The 24333-nt window shown below is 39.5% G+C and overlaps 1 protein-coding gene across 1 annotated transcript in view; it reads left to right on the top strand.

Annotated features, from left to right (window-relative positions):
* Positions 1 to 2460: 2460 nt before the first annotated feature.
* The window catches only part of dlk2 (delta-like 2 homolog), a 42015-nt gene continuing 20142 nt past the window's right edge, over positions 2461 to 24333 (top strand). Inside the window, exons 1-2 of the mRNA XM_079842906.1 lie at positions 2461 to 2638; positions 10317 to 10396. Of these exons, the coding sequence (XP_079699032.1) occupies positions 10330 to 10396 (67 nt within the window). The 5' untranslated portion in view covers positions 2461 to 2638; positions 10317 to 10329. The remainder of the gene's footprint in view (positions 2639 to 10316; positions 10397 to 24333) is intronic.

The following is a 24333-nucleotide window of genomic DNA, read 5'->3' on the forward strand; positions in this document are numbered from 1 at the left end:
TTATTCCAAAAATGGTCAAATTAAAAAATAAACTTTTGACAGTATTTTCTGATTTATGGAGTTTTACAATATATCCAAAATACCCTCTGTAAATTTGTCTCTAATATGTCAAACAAATAAAAAAAAACTGGCTTTATCCAATGTTCAGATTTTTGTTCTAGAAATGTATACTGTAAAAAAAAAAATTTCAACTAAAAAAAAAGTAAGTGTTCGTACTGCCTTAAAATTTAACGTTTATTCAACTTGAAATGTGAAGTTGTACTAAGTGGCAACATGGATATTTGAGTTGACTAAACTTAAAATTTTAAGGCAGCACAAACACTTTTTAAAGCGAAACCTTTTGTAAATTAATGCATATTTAATTAAATCATGCCTCATTGGCATATTTAAACAACATTTCAGAAAGCTTTTTTGCAATTATTAAGGTAAACAATCAACTGGGAAAGTAGGATGATATCTATTGGTTTTTTTATTTTACCATATTATTTTATTTCTTTATATATTATTTCAGCAAGTGTTTTTTGCTATTTTTACGTCCAGCGCCACATTGTTAAAATAGCAAATGCACTCGCGCCATCGGTTCGCTCATTGGCATGATGAAAACCAGGTGTGTTCAGGCGCATTGTTGGTGCGTTACTATTTTAAGGAACTGAAAACGACTGCGCCATTGACCAACAAAAACCTGCTCTAAAGTCAATAGCGCAAGTTTTGTTGTGTTATTTAAAGGGTGTGTTTTAGTAATATGCGCCTATAGGCGGGTGCACAACACGCGTACACTCTGCTTATTACACACACGAGTACCAGTAGCAGCACACAAACATTTTTAAATATTACAATGTTTGTATACAATTATTATTGTGTACATAACTATAAAGATGCCTACATGTCATAATGGATAGTCATTGCATGTTTCAGAATTACCTATTTGCAGTAATGACGAATGAAATTGGCTACTTATTTAACCAATCGTGGCAATACACACATGTATTTACACTGACTCGTCAGGTTGAGGGTGTCTATTTTCCACCATGTAAATAGCGATTCTGTCATGGTGCGAGCGCAGCTGGCTTTTAAAGGGAATGGGAGATGACACTCTGATTGGTTTATTGCACGTTACGCCCAAAACACACCCATGACTCATTAAGAGAACAGGTACAACCTTTTGGACCAATGCGCCTGGCGCGCAGACCATTTTTTTTTCCGTCGTTAAACTAGCAAAAGTGGATTCGGACACACCCTAAGTGCACTTGCGGCATGAGCTTCAGATCATGTGCTCAGATCGTTAAAATAGGGCCCTAAGGGGTGTTTAGTCTTAATAATCAGAAGAAGCTTTTGTGCAATGAAAAAGTTCAATGGATGTTCTTCATGGAACCATTGATACCAATAAAGAACCTGTAGAAATTTTCCATTGCACACAGTGGTGTAAAAAACGTTCGTTAGATTATAAAAATGTTCTTCACACTAAGTTCTTAAATGTCATCGCTGCAAAAAAAAAAACCTTTTGGAACCTGAAGTGTAACATCACAGAAATCCTCCTAATTATTGGACTGCCATTTTCAGCTCGAGCATCATAATGAGGCCACAGCAGGACAGACGTACAAATGTGTGCTTAAAACCCAGAAGCCGAATGGCTGTAATCATGGGCATGCCATTATCTCAATATAAACACAAGACGAGCAACCAAAACAAATGAGCTTCGAGTGCTTTCCTATTCATCGGCTCCTCACAGACTAAGCCATCAGGAGCCCGGTAAACCCATCTACCCATTCTGCTTTTGATAGTAGTGCTTCAGCCTACTAAAAAGACAGTCGCTACATGTCTGCCTTTACATACGCCCTCGTTTATAGTAATATATTTGTACGGCGGCGAGTGAGTGTGTTCATGTGTAGGTGCGTGCATGTGTCTCCCATCACAGTAGTGTGGACATGTAGATGCCTGTTTTCAAATGCTCCACAGGCCTGATATTGTTGAGATAATCTGCTGAAAACCGATCCTCTCCACACTATCGCCTGCAGAGGAACGTGTGGGCACATCAGCCCCCAACATCAGGAGTCTTGTCTGTCGCTACAGCAACAGCAAAAAGCCTTCCATTACCGCTTCAGCATTCGCCAGAGTTTCTGCCAGACTGCGTTTCTGATAGACTGTAAACAAGCCGGAAAAATGTGCACAATGCCCTCTCTATCAGCCTCCATCTGTACAAAAGAATGTTTACACGGACGCCGCGAAACGACAAGACTTGCCATGCGTGCGTGAAACTTTAAATAGCAAAAAGAGCCGAAAAAACGTGTAACGTCTACAGTGTACATCTTTGGATCACTCAACCGTGATGTATTGTTCTTGGAGCTGTGTGGGATTGAGGGAAGCCTGTCTCTTTAAGAGCCAGTCCTTAGGCAGGTTGGCTTGTTGAGTGGGGAGGTGGAACCTTGTCTGCTTCTAAACAAGCATTTCTAACAACAAAACGTGTCTCACTAGCGGGCTGATCTCGTAGGGTGTGCGTACACTCGAGACATATGAATAGTGAAGTTGTGCCTGATTTTCTTTTGCATGACTTGCTCAAGGTGTATGTATGATATGTGAGTCCCGCTTCATCAGCACCTGAGGTTTGCAAACACTGCTGGAGGGGCCACCAACAGCTCAGGTGTGTAACATCTACTCAATTTGCCAGTAAGTGTGTGTGTATCTTTTTAGTCACTGAATAGAGTTGAATTGTTGTGCAGCAGTTTTGAACTCTATAACTTTTTCAAAATGAATATACTTGTGTTGTAAGGTGGTGTTTCTGTACAAGGCTTCAGGGAATATTCTCTGCTTGAGCTTGGGCACTTAAAGTTGTGAATTATACCCGGACTGTTTACGCAATGGCAAGAAAGTGTTTGTGTTCGCACATCTTTGGAGATGGAAATGGTGTAGGATTAGACTATAGCTTCACTGTTATTCTGAGGTTGAGCTGGTTAAAGGAACCACGTGCATATTAAGTTTCCATGGCAGCTTCCTAGTATATAATGATTTTTAATGTAGGCTAAATATGCTCAGATGAATTGTAGTAATTAACTGTCAATTAAGTATATTTTGTCCTCCAGTCCAGGGTGCATCCAAGTAACCAGGAATAAAGTCTGCCACTAATTGTTTATTGCTTAATTAGTTTTTTTCAAAGAAGTGTGGTTCATATCTCACATTTCTAAGTAGCATTTACTCTTTAAAATCCGAAGTGTTTTTCACAGAGATGCCATAGATTAATGAACCTTTTAATATTCTAAAGAACCACTAAAGTTTCCACTTGTGAACTTTATTGAACCGCAGATGGCACACAGTGAGAACCTTTATTCTTAATAGTGCTACCATAGTTTTCCTCCAGGTAAACGTGTGTGTGTGTTCTTAGGAAGAAGTGTAGGAAGAAGTGTAGTACAACATGTTCCCAGATCAACATTCCAATCAACCAATCAGATTTGAGGAACAAGTTTACAGGTTATGTCAAGTTCTGATTTTAGGGATAAGTTATGGGTAGGGTAAGGTTTAGAAATATGGATATGGTTTGGGCTACATTTCCACACCAACAAAATATGTGAGTTGGATGTAGTTCTGACTCTAAATCCTCATTTGAAGAGCCACAGTATAAAATGCTGTTAAATCCCCACTGGTGAGCGCACATTCTATATTAAACTCCTTTGTTATGTTGCTTGGCAACAGTAAACAGCCTACAGTTGAAGTATTTGGAAGAAGGATTGTTCATTCTGATTATTATTGACAATAATTTCAAAGGAATAGTTATTATTTACTTGGACCCATGTCATTACAATGGAGCCCCTGCCCTAAGGGGTCATGGTGGTGGAAAAAATATGAAATGGGAGGAAAAATAATAAGTCAATGCTTTTGCGTTCTCTCACGAAATGTTAGCATTTCCCCAGAGAAACTTTTCGCTCGCAAACTTTGTGTTCTTTGCGAGTGAACACAAAGTTTCTTCGGGGGAAATCAAGCTTGTAGCAGTCCTCTCAGAAACTGAAACCTCCGCGCCTCGATCGCCCCCTGGTGGCTGGTCCCAGTATAGCTCATAAGCCCCGCCCCTCTGTGTTTTCTAATGGACGCAAGACAAACTAAATCGAATTACACTTCAAATAATTTTTTCCCAAAGTTGGTGTCATTGTAGGCAGTTTTTATCGCAATTATTTACTTTCAAGCGTTTTTTAAATAAGTTTAGTTTTAGTGAGTTATTTGATGCTATAAAAACGGGGGTGTGATGTCATGATTGACAGCTTCTCTGAGTGAAGTTGTCACTGAGGCACTAAAGGACTTTTCTCTGGATTTTCGGGAGGAGATTGGAGCCTTAGGTTTAATTTCTACATTTCCATAACTGTTTATTTCTCACCGACATAATGAATTGTTCTGCATCTGTGAGAGTGTGGGCAGGCTTTTGATATCGCGCCTCTACTTCCCGCTCTCTACTGCACATACTCCGGTCCCAAATCTGGACCTCGGGAGGCTTCACTGTTCTTCAGCGGAAGAGAATGAAGTCGCGTCGTCCATATTTTTTTACGGTCTATGCCTGGGGGAAATGCAAACATTCAGTGAGAGAACGCAAACGCTTTGACGTGTGTGCTGTTATTGTTTCCTTTAAACACTGAAGAATCTTCATCCAACATTTATCAAGCCAGAATTTAGACCAGATCAGACCCTCCCTGCAGAAGTCTCATTCTCTATATATTCCCAATTGCATGCCATTTACTTAAAAATGTTATGTTGTGTTAGGTTACAACACACGTGAGAAATTTTGGGACGTAAAATCTGGCTGGTTTTGTGGTCTAAAATTTAAAAGGTTTGTGCCATTTGACCTCAGAAGACTTGGAATATTGCATACAAGTTGTATGGACTACTTTTTTGATACTTGTGTTGTTTATAATTATTATTATTATTAGTAGTTATTACTGTTTTGTGAATGTTGAAAAAGTGCCACTAAAAGATTCAATTTGTATTCCATGTAAGAAAGTCATGAAGGTGAGTAAATATCAATTTTTAAAGCAGTTTTGCATTTTGCATCACGCTGCAGAACACCACTCACCTTAATCACAGCAAACGCAAGGCCACGTGTGTCTTATTGCTTTAATTAACATCAATGAGAAAGAGAAAACACCTTCTTATCAGTGAACACAGTGGTCACACCTCGGTTGTTGTCAGACGCCTCTGTGATGTTATTTTAGTAGTTAATAACACGTGCTGACAAAATATGTTAATAACAGCTTTGCCATAAAAAAAAAATCGATATTTCTCAAAATGAATAAAACGCAAACACTGAATATTATGCAAACATGTAATAATTAAATCGGCTAAATAATACAAATGCACTTTATGCATTTAACCTCACTTTTGCAGCATCATTGCTGTTGACTTCAAATGCCCGCAAATCACATCCTGTTGAACATGATTCTCCAAAGATGTTCTTATTATCTCTCTTTCACATCGCGTTCAGTGTGAAATTGCCTTCAGGCTACATCTAAATCTATATAATTTATAACGAATTGCTCTGGATGATTCATTACATTTTGATAATTTGTGAAAGATGGACCATAAAATCGATGACAATGTCCCTCTATGTGTGGTTTCAGCTGGATAATGGCCAATGTGTCAAATGGCATGAAAGGCTTCTGACTGTATTTTTTCCCCATCTGATGTGACACGTATTAATTAAACACAGCTGGAAATAGCACCTTCCACAATCGCAGAGTGAGCTTCTCAGGAAATAAAGTCATGTTCAAATATAGCTTGCCTTCACTGCCAGGTGTCTGCACATGAGACCGGCCAGAAAGCATAAGCGATAATTGACATGGTATCCCCAGCATCAAGGACAATAGATGGAGGCTTCCTAATGTGACATGCTAGAGAGACTCCTATCATGGAAACGGACCTATTCTCAGCTTTAGCATTCAAAGCATTTACCAAATTCATTCCCATTAGTGGCTGTGAGAGCGCTCCATTAATCTACAATGGGAAACAACAAAAGTGGTGCAGAGAGACGGCTGAAGCAGCCAGATGGAGAAAACAGGGAAGAGTCCGGTCACGGCTCTCGGCTTTCTAAGAGCTTAAGTGACACTTACCCTCTGTTTCAGAGACAAAGCTTAAGCCTAGTCCCAAGCTAAAATGCATGTTTGAGCTATCCTAATTGAACTAAGGCCTAATCCTGGCTTAATCTAAGCCCTGTCTGTGAAATCGGGCCTTAAATTGTAACTTCGCCGATTTATAACACACTTTGTATGGCCACATTGTTGGTAGCATATGTAAACGAACAATGTTTGCTCTTTCTCTGTGTTACCTGGAAATTGTATCATACTATGTCTACTCTTTAAACAGCATTAAGGTAAAAACTGAACATTATGGCCATGGTACTGTACGTTTTTCTTTGTGGTTTTGGAAGGAACTGACAGAACGAAAGTTTCTTTAAGGTTTTCCCCTTTGTTTGGCCTAAAACAATGGGCCCTTTTTTAATGATCTGAGCACATGGTCTGAAGCTCATGCCGCAGGTGTACTTAGGGCATGTCCGAATCCACTTTTGCTAGTTTAACGATGGAAAAAACGGTCTGCGCGCCAGGCGCATTGGTCCAAAAGGGTTGTCCCTAGTCTCTTAAAGAGTCATGGGTGTGTTTTGGGCGTAACATGAAATAAACCAATCAGAGTCTCATCTCCCATTCCCTTTAAAAGCCAGGGGCCGGATTCACAAAACATTCTTAAGAATGAAATTATCCTTAACTGCCAATTTCTTTTTATTTTCTAACAAATATTAAAGAATATATTTTGTATTCCCAAAAACTTTTCTTGAGAATGTTCTTATCTTTTTTCTTATGATTGTTCTTAAGATAAAATTTAAGAAGTATTCATATTCACGAAAATAATGTTCTTTAAAATCATCGTAAATAACTTCTTAAAGTTAGGATAACCTCCAACCTATCTTAAATACCAAATTCTACTGGTAATGTGTCACAAATTGTAGTTTTAAGACTTTTTCAGGCGAGAATGTACTTATTTAAAGATTAAATCTGTGGTTTATTTATAAAGAGAGCGCCTATTTTACAATTTTATCTGGCGTTTTCGGAGTTGTGAGATCCAGGCGATCAGCGGGTGTTCATCGCTCGTTAACCCCGCCGAGAGTAGCCTTTCCACGGCTAGTCCTTCTGCCGTCTGCCGCGGGCTCAGACGTCTCTGAGATATGATTCGTCTTGTGTAGATCTAACGGCCGATCTTTGGTACCCGAGCAGTGTTCTTGATAAACGGCTAGGCTCTTATAAAATATTAAAAATATAAAATTTTACAGACACGGCACATTAAACACACGACATTGAGTGATTTACTCCCGTCAAGCCAGTCCAGACGAAAATAGTCTGCACACTTTATGATATCTACGGTAATCTGCAGGAAGCGCAAAACTACGAGCTTTGAGGTGTTTTTCATTCAGCGAGTGTTCAGTAGGACCTTTTTATTTAACTTTTTATTTATTTCTTAAGTAAAAAATTAAGATGTTCTTAAGAAAATATTTGAGAACTTCTTAAGAATTTTTCAAGAATTGCACTTAGGAACATTCTTACAAACTTCTAAGAATTTATTTTAAGAATTTTCTTAACTTCTTTCTTAAGAAGATTTTCGTGAATCCGGCATTTACATTGCGGAAAGACTGAATGCTTCTCCAGAGAGGAATCCTTTAATTTTTTATATTTAAAAATCAGCCTAGTCTCATTGGAAAAACTTTCCATTGGAAAAACTGCAAACCCCAAAATACTTACCAATACGTACATATTGCGACAGTTTCAAAGTGAAATGTCCACTGGGTGGCGCTAAAAGTTTAGTTTTTCCCCGGAACAGATGAGCGTGAATCTGGCAACGTTTTGTTCCATTGTTTTTTTAACGTACACCTACACTAAACCCTAAACCTACCCGATAGTGTTAACAAAAGCAAATGTGACAAAAATACAATTGTAACCATGTCATTTTAGCTTGTGTTTTGAACTCGTCTTTGAGCTTTTTTATCATGACCATAGACTGTAAAAAAATATGGACGTAGTGTCCGTGACGTCACCCATAGGATTCTGAAGAGCAGCTTTGAAGCGCAAAGTAGGGTCGAGCTGGCCGTCGCCATATTGGCAGCGCGTCACTCCCGGCTGGAGCTGAGGTGATGACTAACAGACAGCAGATAAATGGCTATCCACCTGTCACCCAAAGTGCCCTTAATTATGCAAGACTTTAAAGCTTTATATAATGTAAACGAATGAGTTATAAAAAAATTCACCCCCCTCACAGTCGTCATGAAGGGAAAAATTAGCCGTATAGACCAAAACCACAATTTGTACCAGACTGTAAACATGTGTTCTTCTGCTGTAAAGTTGGGCATTTTAACATGCGGCTCAATGAGATTCTGCTCCTTCTGGAGCCTGTCTCTAGTGGCCAGTCGATGAATTACAGTTTAAGTCACTTCCGTATTGGCTTCAAGAGAAACTGCGGGAGGTTGTCGCTTGATCATGACTCATCTTTCACAGGATTCAGACCCAAGCTTTCAGCATTGCAAGTACAAATCTGTACCAGCTGAGCTACTGAGCAAGCTTGGTATGTCAGAAAAAGCTGAACATATGGAGCTGGTTAGGTGATTCAAATTCCAAAATGTATTTGTTTACAAATCATGGACTATGGTAAAAAAAAAAAACTGATAAAAAGTGCTTGCTGTTTAACTGCCTCTAGTGTTCATTTCTGTTGGAAACTGCAGAGATATGTACGTATTGGTACGTATTTTGGGGTTTGCAAAAACATTGCCACAGGTACATTTTGCCAATGAGACCAGGTTGTAAAAAATGTTTGTGTGCTGCTGCTCGTCCCTGTGTGTGTAATAAGCAGAGTGTACACGAGTTGTGCACCCGCCTATAGGCGCATATTACCAACATGCCCTTTAAATAACACCAAAAATACTGCGCTATTGACTTTAGACCAGGCTTTTTTGGTCAATGGCTCAGTCGTTTTCAGTTCCTTAAAATAGCAACACACCAACAATGCGCCTGAACACACCTGGTGGCGCTGGACGTGAAAATTATAACTACGTCAGACTGAAACAAAACACTTGCGTCGCGCCTAACGTCACATTGTGCCGGGTGTATGATAGGGCCCAATGTGTTTGTGGTCATCCAGTTTAAAATGTGTTTTACAAACACAAGGTATTTCAAATTTTCTGATATGTACTTATGATTCTTTCCCTTACGATTATCCATGATTTTACTACAAATAATAATAAATAAAAAAACATGGTTATTGTAGTTAAGTCATGGTAACCACAAATGAACAATGCACTGATAAAAATGATTCTTTGGTGAAGTAAATACTACAGGAAAACAACATTGAATAAGCCTTGGACAGCAACATGCTCAGTGCATTATGGTGGTAAACTAACCCTTTAATATTCAGTAATATTATCAATTTGACTGCAATGACACCACCGGATGAGAACAAAACTTGAACTGAATTGAGCAACATCGACACAGTTATTGAACTAAATTGAATCAACATGGAACTGACTCAAGCTAAATAACGACACTATAGTCTTCTGTAGAGCTGAATTGAACTCGTTTCATAATTCATTCAACTTTACAGTTTTTGAACTTGAACTGAATTGAGCTGAATAATGACACTGTTGACTTTTTAGAGCTTTGAAGTTGAATGTGTCTAATATTTGATGAAGTTTGCATCATTGATTCTGTTAATTCCCTGTTTATTTACTGTGAAGCTGCTTTGAAACAATCTGTATTAAGCGCTATAGAAATAAAGGGGACTTGACTTAAGACAGAGTTTTGAAAACGATAATGTCATCTAGATGAGTGGGATTGGTCCCACTGAGGTTGTTTGCAAATCAGATATTACGAAATGTATCACATAGACACAAGAGCAACAGACACACCACAGCACTTTCTGTCAGCGCTCGTCTCAGCGAAACTGTGTGTAAATAGACAAAGGAGCTGTACGGTATTGTTGTAAATGTCCACTATAAAAGATTCACAAAGCTGTTTTAATAATTAAGTATTAAGATGAATTATTCAGCGTGTCTGTTGGCTGGTTCATGGTCAGGTGTTGCTCTGATGTTTGGAGAGTGAAAGCGCTCTGAGCTCTTCATCCTGGGCTGTTGAGCCTGGTTATGGGTGCTATAGTTGGCCAACACCCAAGCATCCCTTGTTTTTAGGGCCTTATCTCTTTCTACTTAAATGTAGTGGTTATGTTTTCATCATACATGAACAGCAAAGTTTGTCACTGAATGAATGCGTGCTAATTTCATGAATGTTAATGTGTTATTCTCATTGTTTCAGATTGCCCTGCACCATGAAACTCGCTGTGGTTCTCCTCTCCGTCTGCTGTGTGCTATTTAAACACAACTGTGAAGCTCAAGGTAAATCTATTTATCCCACCACCAAAATACATTACACAGTGTAAAAATGTCATTTTACTGTATGTACTTGACTGCTGGTTGCTGCACATTTACACTCAATTAAATTGGCTGTGAGAATTCATGTAATTAAATAAGTTCCCAATTAAAACAACATCAACAATACTATAGGCCAAATCATTTATACATTCTGAGTAACCTTTCTACACATACTACATACACTGCACAAGTGTAAATTATTCACTGACACAATTTCTGGCAATGGCCACAATGTAGCACAATCTGCTTGGTTGCCAAGTTAAGTCAAGTCAATTTTATTTTTAGGGCCCTATTTTAATGATCTGAGCCCATGGTCTGAAGCGCAGGTGCACTTAGGGCGTGTCCGAATTCACTGTTTTTCTGATTTTCCAAATCAGGTTTTAAATCATTACACAGTACTGAAACAGCCCTTGTAAGAGTCTTAAATGACATCTTAATGATTACCGATTCAGGAGTCTCTGTCATTCTAATCATGCTGGACTTGTCCTCAGCTTTTGATACTGTCGATCATGGAATTCTCATTTCCCGTCTGGAGTCTTATGTGGGTTTAGGTGGAGTAGTGTTAAACTGGTTTAAATCTTTCCTAACCAACAGATCTTTTTCTGTTAAAATTGGTAATTTTACTTCTTCTTCATGCAAGCTATCATGTGGCGTACCACAAGGTTCTGTTCTTGCACCCACTCTTTTTTCTCTATACTTACTTCCCTTGGGATCCATTTTCAGGAAACATAATGTAGCCTTCCATTGTTATGCTGATGACATGCACATTTATTTGCCTTTAACCAGCGGTAATGAGGATGCTGTTAGTAATCTATCAGCTTGTTTGAATGATGTAAATGTATGGCTCTCAAAAAAACTTTCTTTTTTTAAACTCAGATAAATCTGAAGCTATTGTTTTTGGACCCTCCGAACATAGCAGACAACATTTACCTAATCTCGATCTTTTAAACCTCACTATTTCAGCAAAAGTTCGTAATTTAGGTGTGGTAATTGATAACAATTTACAATTTGATAGGCAAATTGCCTCAGTAGTGGGCTCTAGTTTTTTCCATCTGCGTTCTTTTTCCAAAATCAAATCTTTCCTATCGAATGCCTCTCTGGAAGTTGCTATTCACGCCTTTATAACATCCAGGCTAGATTACTGCAACTCTCTGTACTCTGGAGTTTCGAAGAGCCAAATCTCTAGATTACAAGTTGTTCAGAATGCAGCAGCGCGATTTCTGAAGGGAGGTAAAAAATTTGATCATGTCACACCGCTTTTAAGATCCCTTCACTGGCTACCTGTTCAATATAGAATCGACTATAAAATTTTACTATTAGTCTACAAATCCTTAAATAATCTTGCACCAGCTTATCTATCAGATTTACTTCACCCATATACTTCAAATCGAGAACTGAGATCAGGAAACAAATCCCTCCTTCATATTCCTAGAACCCGGTTGAAAAAGAGGGGAAATCGTGCTTTTGAAGTGATGGGCCCCAATCTGTGGAATAATCTTCCTATTGAACTGAAAAAGGCTTCCACTCTATCTGAGTTTAAAACAGCGCTAAAAACTCATTTGTTTAGAGTAGCTTTTAATGTGTAACCTGATCGTGTTTTTAAGGCACCATATTTAGATTGAGGATTGTGATGTTGTTAGTTCAATGTGTATTGTGTTTGTGACTATTGTACAGCACTTTGGTCGGCCAAAAGCCGGTAGTAAATGTGCTTTAGAAATAAATAAACTTGAACTTGAACTTTTCCTAGTTTAACGACGGAAAACAGACAGTCAGCGCACCAGGCGCATGGTCCAAAAGGGTTGTCCCTAGCATAGATATCCATAATAAAGGCTAGATGTCTCGCCCCCGCGCTGCTGGCCAATGGAGGTCGACGGCCGCACCTGGCGGCCATCTTGTCACAGGCAGCTCGCTCACTCGTAACATTGTTTTCATGGGTGCTTGCACTTTTTAAATAACCGTCCTTAACTTGCTCAATTTTCTACCGATATTCAGACTGTTTGGTTTGTTATAAACGTCAGAGATGTAGTTATGACACTGCATACTTATGAAAAATTATTCATAATTTGTTGAAGCATCCATAATTATAGCCACGTTAATAACGTTTGTAAGAAACCAAACCATTTGTAAATCCGTCAAGATTTCAGTGAGATAAGAGTATTTGTGTTCATGCAGATCACTCGCCTTACATTAGGTACCCTGCCTGTGACAAGATGGCCGCCGGTGATGACGTTAGAGACTCCGCCGTAAGACATCTAGCCTTTATTATGGATATCTATGGTCCCTAGTCTCTTAATGAGTCATGGGTGTGTTTTGGGCGTAACGTAAAGTCAAGTCACCTTTATTTATATAGCGCTTTTTACAATGCAGATTGTTTCTAAGCAGCTTCACAATGGTAACAGGAAAATAATGCAACAGAATTTAATAGAAAGTAATATAGTTAAATATTTAGTGTCCCCAACTAAACAAAACCAAAAGCCAAAGGCAACATGGGCGACGGTGGCAAGGAATCAAAACTCCATCAGGTGGCATAATGGAGAAAAAAACCTTGGGAGAAACCAGGCTGAGTCGGGCTGCCAGTTCTCCCCTAGCAAAACAGTGTATGATTTTTATTCTGGCAACTTTACAAATCAGTCATATTAGATTGAAACATTCAGAGTACTTGTCCAGTTCCATCTGGTTGAAGATCGGAGTCATCCCGCCGGAGACGGGTTTGTTGAGGATATCGTGTCGTCACAGAAGAGAGTCTAATTGACTCTGTGTCTGCAGACACTTCAGGGATGCGTTGGTCATGTCTGGGTGCAGGCCCACCATCTGATCTGGATACGGTCTGGATCCGGCTGACTACAGAAAACTCGGGATAAACAGAGAGACTAATATTAGCGTAGATGCCATTCTTTTTATGATGTAACGAGTACATCAGGTGTTATGGGAAGTGTGCCTGGTTCCGGCTGACCTAGTTCTAACAATCATTTAACTGATTTGAATAATAGAAATTGATAATGTTCTATGTGTGTGCCACAGTAAAGATATGTGTTTTAGTCTAGATTTAAACTGACAGAGTGTTTCTTCTTCCCGAACAGTGCTAGGAAGACTGTTCCAGAGTTTAGGTGCTAAATAGGAAAAGGTTCGACCGCCAGCAGATGATTAACGTCATGAGTAACGTGCAATAAACCAATGAGAGTCTCATCTCCCATTCCCTTTAAAAGCCAGTTGTGCTCGCACCATGGCAGATTTTGCGGGCGGAAAGACTGAACGCTTCTCCAGAGAAAATATTTAAAAATGTCCCTGTGTGTGTAATAAGAAGTGCAAGTGTTAGGGATGTAACGATTCACTCAACTCACGATGCGATACGATTCACGATACTAATTTCACAATGCAATTTTCTCACTATTTTTTTTTTAACAAAAGGAGATTTAAGACAAATTACAAAATAAAAGTGTCCTTTTATTTCTCAGACAAAATTCTGCTTATTTCTTTGTCAAATTTTAATTAATGTCAAGTAACTAATTTGAAACTTTAAAACAAATCCTCAAAAAGTCCCTTCAAGGAGATTTTCCAATGGTGTTTTCTTGGGAGGAGGTTGTTTCAGCTTCTCCACCCTCATCCTGCACTGAGGAGAGCAGAAATAAAAAGACTAGGTACAATTTAAGTACAACAGTGACATGGGTTTCACATTGTTGTAAAGGCAAGGTTTTAATTATAATTTGTATCATTACACTTTCAAGAGTTAGAAAAACATAACACATTTAGATAAATATACTATAATAATCAATGAATTATTGAGAACGAGAAAGGGATAGTAAAATAAAAACAACACCTGGTTCTGCAACAGCACAGATTTCTCCTTCAGTCTGTGAAGCACATCCTTCGATTTGAATGAGTCGACGTAAACTATGCGCTTGCCGTTGCCATGCTTCTGTTTGACGGCGCGTACACACGGGTGCGCTCGCGCCCAACTTCCGTATGAATGAACTGAAAACATTAGCTTATTTCACGGTTCTTCGTGCCAGTGTGCACGTACTGTCCGTAACACTAGCTACAACTTGCTGGCTGCTATCGTGCCTGTAAAGTGAGGCTGTTTAAAACGTGTATCGCGATTTGTTTAACATCTCAACCGACTTAAATCGCCACACATTTGTATTGATTTTCAAACCGGCTCCGACTAAATCGTTACATCCCTAGCAAGTGTACGTGTTGTGCATGCCTATAGGCACATATTACTAACATGCCCTTTTAATAACACAAAAAATACTGCGCTATGGACTTTAGACCAGGTTTTTGTTGGTCAATGGCGCAGTAGTAACGCACCAACAATGCGCCTGAACACACCTGGTTTTCAGACATGGGCGAACAGATGCGCACGATTGCATTTGCTATTTAAACAACATGGCGCTGAACGTGAAAATGATAACTGCATCGGACTGAAACAGCAAAAAACAGTTGTCGCGCCTGGCGTCACATTGTGCCAGGAGTATGAAAGGGCCCTAAAAGTGTTTCACAATTCCCAACATTTCAAATCGGCTTTACAGAAAATGTTAATGTTTATAATATCTTAATTGCCTATAAATTCTTGCCTTATAGTTGCATTTAGCAGACTAGAGCTGTGTGATAATATACTTTACATTTTGGAATGATATAAACAATCAAGCAGTTGAGATTTTCTCTATAGTATATACTGCTTTACGTGAGTGAACTGTGTGTATGTGGACAGTTGGATTTTTTCTTATATGTCCAAATACAGCTGGGTGATAATATAGTTCAAGTTATGCAAGGGTAAAATTAATTGAGCAGATGATATTTTTATATTGTAATTATAGTGTAATTATATATGCACTATATATAATACTTTAAATATCCGTTCAGTATGTTCAATAATGGAACTAGTTATATGACACTGGCAAAATATGACAAGTTAAGACTAAAGCACACATCCAACACAAGCAATTACAAAATAATACTAAATAATAATACTGATAATGTTAGGGCAAGTTAATTATGCATTTGCCAAATGCAAATAAAGAATTGGCCATATCGGCTGTTAATTTCCGGCCAACTGTGCTGCAACAGGATCCTGCCGAGTAGATTACATAAAACTCAGTGTCAGAGGCCTTTGATGGTTCCTTTGTGGCCAATCCGTCTCTTGAGTATTCAGCTGTGAAATTCCTGTCTGGTTAGAGAATGTGACAAATCTGAGTCTCAGTTGTTGGGCGCAAGAGTTTGTGTCTTGCGCGCGTGTTGGGGGCAAAGGGCAATGCCCAGAGTCCTTCCTCTATGCGTCTAAGCGAGCCAGAGGAAACGTCAGTTGTGCCCATTGACCTGCAGTTGAAGATGGAGGAAAATATGATCTGTGCATGTCTGCAAAGGTGGATTATAGAGCAGGCCAATGGGACCCCGGGGCCTCTGACTGTCAGGGGCTTCCAGCCAAGAGGCTCAAACCTGGAAACAAGCCACTGCAATGCAAAACTGATACAGACAGACGGACGGACAGCTCTTGAACGAGTGCCAGTGACTATTGCCACAACGTGAAATAAGAAATGGGAAATCATATCAGTTTCTGGCCCCTGCTCAACAATATCACTGCCTGCTGGACACTTTAGAGCAGCTTTGATGTTTTATATTATGGTACATTGGTGTTAAAGGAATTAGTTCCCCGAAAACGGGGGTTATTATCATTCATTCAAAATCTATTAAAACATTTTTGTTAATTGAAATATAGCTGAAATAACAGAAAATATTAATTAGATGAAAAACTTTAACAATTAGAAATGTTGCCCTGGCAATAACAACAAACAAAAACTATTGACAAAAGCACACAACAAAATGACTAAAAATTAGAATATAAAAATAAAAGCTTATTCAAAAGGCCCAAGGCACTTTTTCTAGTACCAAAGGTTAAAAGGCCTGTATTATTGTTTTGGCTTGTTACATTTGAACATCATAAAATATTTTAAAAATAATAAAAAAAATACATATAAAAAAAACTGCAAAAACAAGTGTAAGTGCAATTAACTGCTCCTTAGAATAAGAGGAGATTAGGTCCCACTTTATATTAGGTGGCCTTAACTACTATGTACTTACATCAAAAAATAAGTAGAATGTACTTATTGTGTTCATATTGTATTGCAAAACACTTTCTGATATTGAGGTGGGATACGGGTAAAGTTAGGGACAGGTGTGGTGGGATGGGTAAGTTTAAGGGTAAAGTTAGGGACAGGTGTGGTGGGATGGGTAAGTTTAAGGGTAGGGTTAGGGACAGGTGTGGTGGAATGGGTATGTTTAAGGGTAAAGTTAGGGACAGGTGTGGTGGAATGGGTAAGTTTAAGGGTTAAGTTAGGGACAGGTGTGGTGGGATGGGTAAGTTTAAGGGTAAAGTTAGGGACAGGTGTGGTGGGATGGGTAAGTTTAAGGGTTAAGTTAGGGACAGGTGTGGTGGGATGGGTAAGTTTAAGGGTTAAGTTAGGGACAGGTGTGGTGGGATGGGTAAGTTTAAGGGTTAAGTTAGGGACAGGTGTGGTGGGATGGGTAAGTTTAAGGGTAAAGTTAGGGACAGGTGTGGTGGGATGGGTAAGTTTAAGGGTAAAGTTAGGGACAGGTGTGGTGGAATGGGTAAGTTTAAGGGTAAAGTTAGGGACAGGTGTGGTGGAATGGGTAAGTTTAAGGGTAAAGTTAGGGACAGGTGTGGTGGAATGGGTAAGTTTAAGGGTTAAGTTAGGGACAGGTGTGGTGGGATGGGTAAGTTTAAGGGTAAAGTTAGGGACAGGTGTGGTGGGATGGGTAAGTTTAAGGGTAAAGTTAGGGACAGGTGTGGTGGGATGGGTAAGTTTAAGGGTAAAGTTAGGGACAGGTGTGGTGGAATGGGTAAGTTTAAGGGTAAAGTTAGGGACAGGTGTGGTGGGATGGGTAAGTTTAAGGGTTAAGTTAGGGACAGGTGTGGTGGGATGGGTAAGTTTAAGGGTAAAGTTAGGGACAGGTGTGGTGGAATGGGTAAGTTTAAGGGTTAAGTTAGGGACAGGTGTGGTGGAATGGGTAAGTTTAAGGGTAAAGTTAGGGACAGGTGTGGTGGGATGGGTAAGTTTAAGGGTAAAGTTAGGGACAGGTGTGGTGGGATGGGTAAGTTTAAGGGTAAAGTTAGGGACAGGTGTGGTGGACAGGTGTGGTGGGATGGGTAAGTTTAAGGGTAAAGTTAGGGACAGGTGTGGTGGAATGGGAAAGTTTAAGGGTAAAGTTAGGGACAGGTGTGGTGGGATGGGTAAGTTTAAGGGTTAAGTTAGGGACAGGTGTGGTGGGATGGGTAAGTTTAAGGGTAAAGTTAGGGACAGGTGTGGTGGTGTGGGTAAGTTTAAGGGTAGGGTTAGGGACAGGTGTGGTGGGATGGGTAAGTTTAAGGGTAAAGTTAGGGACAGGTGTGGTGGGATGGGTAAGTTTAAGGGTAAAGTTAGGGACAGGTGTGGTGGGATGGGATAGTTTAAGGGTAAAGTTAGGGACAGGTGTGGTGGGATGGGTAAGTTTAAGCGTAAAGTTAGGGACAGGTGTGGTGATGTGGGTAAGTTTAAGGGTAAAGTTAGGGACAGGTGTGGTGGGATGGGTAAGTTTAAGGGTAAAGTTAGGGACAGGTGTGGTGGGATGGGTAAGTTTAAGGGTAAAGTTAGGGACAGGTGTGGTGGGATGGGTAAGTTTAAGGGTAAAGTTAGGGACAGGTGTGGTGGGATGGGTAAGTTTAAGGGTTGGGTTAGGGACAGGTGTGGTGGTATGGGTAAGTTTATGGGTAGGGTTAGGGACAGGTGTGGTGGTATGGGTAAGTTTATGGGTAGGGTTAGGTGTAAGGGAAGGGTCAACAACAGTGTTATTATATGCGACAACAGAAATTAATTACAGATGTAATTACAAGCAGTTATTTTTTTAAATGTAAGTACAATGTGCAAACATGTATGTACACGATAAGTGCATCGTATCAAATGATTAATTTAAATGTTAGTACATAGTAGTTAAAGGGTTAATTCACCCAAAAATGAAAATTCTGTCATTAATTACTTACCCTCATGTCGTTGGACACCCGTAAGACCTCCGTTGATCTTCAGAACACAAATGAAGATATTTTAGTGTAAATCCGATGGCTCAGAAAGGCCTCCATTGGCAGCAATGACATTTCCTCTCTTAAGACCCATAAAAGCTACTAAAGATGTCGTTAAAAAGTCCATCTCACTACAGTGGTTCTACAATAATTTTGTGAAGCGACGAGAATAGTTTTTGTGCACAAAAAAAATCTAAATAATGACTTTATTCAACAAGTTCTAGTCTTCCATCTGGGCCTCTGAACTCGCGAAGCACTACGACGCATGCGCGAGAACCGAGAATAGAGCCTGCGTTCTGACACATGACCCGGAAGCGAGGAGCTTTGTTTACAAGCAGAGGAAGACTCGCCGTATCTAAGCTGTTGAATTCTACATTGATCGTGCTTTAGGTCTCGGCGTAGTGCTTAAAATGAGGCTAATGTGTGCATTTCCTGGATGCCCGAACCATGAGAAACGAACAAGTGCACGTAAAAGTGCCTTATCAAAGCCGCGAAATGAAAGTCATATTCTCGCACGTGCGTCGTGGTGCTTCGTGAGTTCAGAGGCCCAGGCGGAAGACAAGAACTTGTTGAATAAAGTCGTTAATTAGATTCTCGTCGATTCATAGTTATTGTAGAACCGCTGTAGTGAGATGGACTTTGTCACGACGTCTTTAGTAGCTTTTAAGGGTCTTGAGAGAGGAAATGTCATTGCTGCCAATGGAGGCCTTTCTGAGCCATCGGATTTACACTAAAATATCTTCATTTGTGTTCCGAAGATGAACGGAGGTCTTACGGGTGTCCAACGACATGAGGGTAAGTAATTAATGACTATAATTAATGAGAATTTTCATTTTTGGGTGAACAAACCCTTTAAGGCCACCTAATATAAAGTGGGTCCGGAGATCATAAATAAATAAATAAAATAAATATAAAGTCTAGGCCTTTTTGTATCTCACAATTGGAGGTTTCCGGAAAATGCACACATACACTTGGATCACTTTGAATAATCTTTGGATAATTTGAAAATTGAAATTGAAAAAAAACTATAATAATAATTCTAAAAGAGTGACCCAAATATAATGTCATCCTTTACTCACCCTCATGTCATTTTCAAACCTGTATGAAACCTGTGTGACTTTCTTTTGTGACAACACTGGAAAAAACAACAACACTGGACTTCCAAAAACACACACACACACAGACAGAGAAAGAAAAAGGAGAAAAAGTCATTTTGGAATGACTGTCAGTGTGAGAAAACAATGACAGCATTTTTAGACTATTTTCTATTCTAAACTATTCCTTTTAAATGCATAGCCTGAGCCCAGCATTTATTATTTCCTTAAAATTATTCTTTTTTTATTACTATTATTTCATTAAAACCAGACATTAACATGGTTACTGGACATTACATATCACAACAAAACGTGCCTGTGGCAACATTTCAGTAAAAATGATATTACGTTGCTTCTAGCACATTCTTTGGCGCTCAGGTTAACGCTCTTATTGTGTTTGAAAATAACACACCACCTACACTAAACCCTACCAGAAACGTAACTGTTAACAAAAAGATAATGTGAGACAAAAAAGCATTTTCTGAAGCAACCATGACATTGTAGCTGCTTCTATTAGTCTCTAAGTCCTTGAGCTCTTGGCTGAACTAACCTTTTCATGTAGAAATTATATTTGTTTTTCTGTAGAATTTACTTCACCACAGAATCACATTGATCAGTGAAGGAACTGCAGTCTTTATTATTTGATAATCTGCCTTTTTTGTGTGAAGAGAAAGTACAAGTTTTGTGGGGGGTTTTTAGCTGGAAACTGCAGTGAATTGTACGTTTTTACATTTTGCTAAAAGTTAGGTAGAGGCGCATTTTTCCAATGAGCCTGTGTTGCTCCAGAGCCTCTCTGGATCATAATCCGTCCTGGCTTGTCTGTCCTGGCTAAATGTTTTTCTAGCAGCGCAAACGGCTGAGTGGATACTGAGTCTGAATGATCCTTGGGTTCACATGGATCTAGTTACCTATTCCTCAGCTCCTTCACACACCGTCCGGCCAGCCTTCTATTTCACTCCACCTGCTCCCCAATGAGATCTTAGACACACATGCGTATACGCTTGGGGAGTGTGGCCCGTCTGGGGTTTAAAACCAAAGGGAAACCCACACCTGCATGTTTCACTGGCACCAAGGCGCTGAGCATAGCCACGGGGGTTCTGGAGAGGGAATATAGGGTTTCATGGAAGGAATAAATTTAGATCCCGCTGGTTTTCGCATGCAGTGAGCCTCTGTTTGAGGACCCCATGAGGTGAGCCACAGAGACCGGAGGATGGAGACAGTCACAGCACCTGTCACACTACTATCATAAAGCACCCAGCCCCTGGAAACACAGCCATTGTTAACAACTGAAATGATCACTATGGCCCATTGGCAGATCATACATCCTCCTTCAGCATAAATCAAGCCTGCTGAATCACAACAAGACAGATCAAATCAGCAGGTGTGAATCTCATGAACATGTCCAGGTCATATTACACCCCCAAATATTTTGTTATCGACAAAGTGAATATGCGTAAAAAAAGATTGCGATATTTGTTGTCTCCAGCCTGTTTCCATCCAATTGGCCTTTTGGTGTGCGTAATGCTGTCATCCTTAAAAAAAGAACATGTTTGTTGTATCGCTAAAAAACTGCCCTCAAGTAATTTTGCAAGTAATTTCGCATTTATCGCAAATTATATCATATCGTTCATGTCCCAAATATTTCTAAAATGCAGAGAGTAATGAGAATTGAAATTCGACATTTTACTGCTTACTATTTTCACGAATGATAGGCCTATTGCTAAATTAGAGAATATTGATCAGAAGAAGTGGGACAGCTTGTCTGACAGGACTGCATGTAACTGGCTTATATGACGAAGCCATTGGGTTTGGACACAAACTTATGCAAAATTTAAGGATAAAAAATAAACAAAAGATTGTACAGTAAAATGTTGGGTCATATAGCAAAAATCTTTAACGTAAGCCTTGAACGTGCAGTCGAGCCAGTCGCGGTTTGACGTGGCCGAGAGCGCATTCAGATCAGTTACGCTGCATTCACACGGGACGTCTGCGTTTATGCTTCTCATTTACTTTGAATGGGTGACGTCATGCGTTGCAGACGCTAGCCAATTGCGGTCATGCAACCCTAGAGCAGACGTGTGATTGGCTATTGTCAATATGATGGTCGCATCAGCGCCAAGCTTCAGCCACGCCCTCGGTCAAGCGTTAACGCCGACGCCCTCAGAGTTCAATAACATCAAATCGCTGCTAAGTTTTTTGTGTGTGTGTCAGAGACAGTTTTAACCTAAACTTCTACTATATTTAAATGTTTTAAATGGTCTATAGAGCTACCGTCTTAACAATTCTAAAATTCGTTTAGAGCTTTTTGGATTCAATCCACTTTATATAGACTAATTCTGTCATGTGACCAGAGGTTAAATTGGGCCGGAGCGCACCGGAGCGCAGCTCCGCCTCCTCAGGTCCACAACACACCCTGCTGGAGCTCAGCTCCGTCTCCTTCAGCACGAAATATTATTATTAGACTTTAATTATTGTTCGTCTCCTGACAAATACAGGCTATATGGAATTATCATATGCCATAAGGCATTAATCGCTGCGTTCTCTGGTTCAGCACCGCGCCCACAGCTATCAAGGTAAAACCGTCACAATTCTAACAGTGAGTTACCATGGAAATCCGCGAACGGCTAGAGCAGCGGTCGGGAACCTATGGCTCGCCAGGTCTCTCACACTTTACCAATATATCTAACATTTACTAACATGATCGATAAAAAGATTAGACACACGCATCAACAGAGATCCGTTCTCTGCAGAAAAAAGCAGCCAATTACAATTCCCTTGTTGTGCAGCCTACCGAAGTTAATGACAAGTTTATCATAATATTCAAGTTGTGTGTTCAGTGCTGTCCGCGAGTGTCATGATAAAATAAATAATAAAAGCATGATAAGTCACGAAAGACAACTGAATTACTGACAGGATGCTGTGCGCGCTCCGAGCGCAACACGGACATACGGACAAGCATTCTAGCCTTTGTCTTCGGTTGCGCGCCTAAACGGCCAAATCAACACAGAAATATAGGCTATCAAAAGTATTCGAGTATTCACATAAACATAGTATATGTAAGCACTGTGGGCGTTCACACACACGAAGAGGATTTATACTCATCATTTGGTCAACCTCACAGTGAGAGCCCTGCACAATTAATTCCATATTGCAACTTATTTATTGTTTGCTGCATAATTGTTTGTTTTTAGTTGTGGACCTAATAATTACTATTGTTGACATTTTATTGGGAAAAAAAAGCTTTTTAATAATAATTTTATATAATTTTTGATTGTGGCTCTTTTGGAAAAATGCATTTAACAAAAATGGAAAAAAAAATGGCTCTTTGGTCAAAAAAAGTTCCCAACCCTTTTCAGGGACACTCATCTTTAGGGGAGTATTGTCAAATAATCTACTGCCCACTGACAAGCTATTTATTATTCATTTTTTGGCCTTCAAACTTATTAAAAATGCACATAATGTAGATCAGAGAAATCAAATTTTTCTCGGGGGAGCAATATTCCCCCGAACCCCCCTAACTACCTCAAATTTGGCACTTCACTGATTTAAAAAAAACCTGCTTATGGTCCTAAGTGAACTGTAAAGTATTTCTCTTTGTTTGAATAACTCAACTCTAACTTACACAGTAATAGCCTACTGGAAAAAGAGCCCCTTTGGTGTAAAAACACATTAAGTATTTTTCCGGCGCGATTTTGAATGACCATTCACCGTAAATAAGGGCTCCCCCTCCCTACAAAAGCCAATTTAACCACTGCATGTGACACCACATTTATTTGCGTTGAAGCCCTTTTTCTCTCGATAAAACACTGCAAAACACTCTGTAAAAACTATCAACATTAAATTTATACGTGGGAAAAGATTGTCATTTGCAAAAAATGATCGATAATCTTCTAAAACCTTTTTCCGCAAAAAAAAAAAAAAAATCTTGGATGGACACATGGCTACTGTCATGGTTTTATATTCACTTTGGTTTAGTTTTCCTGTTCTGTTCCAGTGTTTGCTGTCAGTTTGTTCTGTTCTCCTCCATTCCCTACCTGTTTGTTTCCTTGGTTACTAATTGATTGAGTATTCTGTTCAGGTGTTTAATTAATTATCTCATTAGCTCCTTTGTTTTCCCTGTGTATTTAAGCCCAGGGGGGTATTCCAGAAAGCAAGGTTAACTTACCATCACATAGACCTTGAACTCTCGGTTGATTAACCCAAACCTTGCTTACTCAAGGTATGCTGGTTCCCAAAACACACCCGGAAGTATGTTCAGACAACTCCGAGTTGCCAGTTAACTTACAAGACATTCTCAACAGAGCGACGAATCAATGATTCACCATGGAAACAGACGATAAGAAAAAGCACGCCATTCTACTTCCTCTTCTTCTTTTGTTTAATGGCGGTTTACATAACCTACTAATGGTGATGATACACAGGGCAACTTTTTGAGCAACGTTCTCAGGCAATGTTGCCGTCAACGGGCAACCAGGTAAGACACAGGGCCCATGACCAATCTAAAGTATCCAGATAGAAATTTGTTGCCCATTCCCAATGGGAAAGTGGCCAAGCAACATTACTCAAAAAAGTTGCCCCGTGTATCCTCACCTTTAGTGCACATCGCCACCTATTTGGTGGCTGTGCAATCATTTTTCAATCTCTTCATTTAATAAGTATAAGGATTATATTGTTTGTCTGATGCTAATTAATTAAATGCAGATCCATGTATGAGATGACAATAAAATAAATACATT

The sequence above is a fragment of the Gobio gobio genome (assembly GCF_949357685.1).
Source record: "Gobio gobio genome assembly, chromosome: 18".
NCBI lineage: Eukaryota > Metazoa > Chordata > Actinopteri > Cypriniformes > Gobionidae > Gobio > Gobio gobio.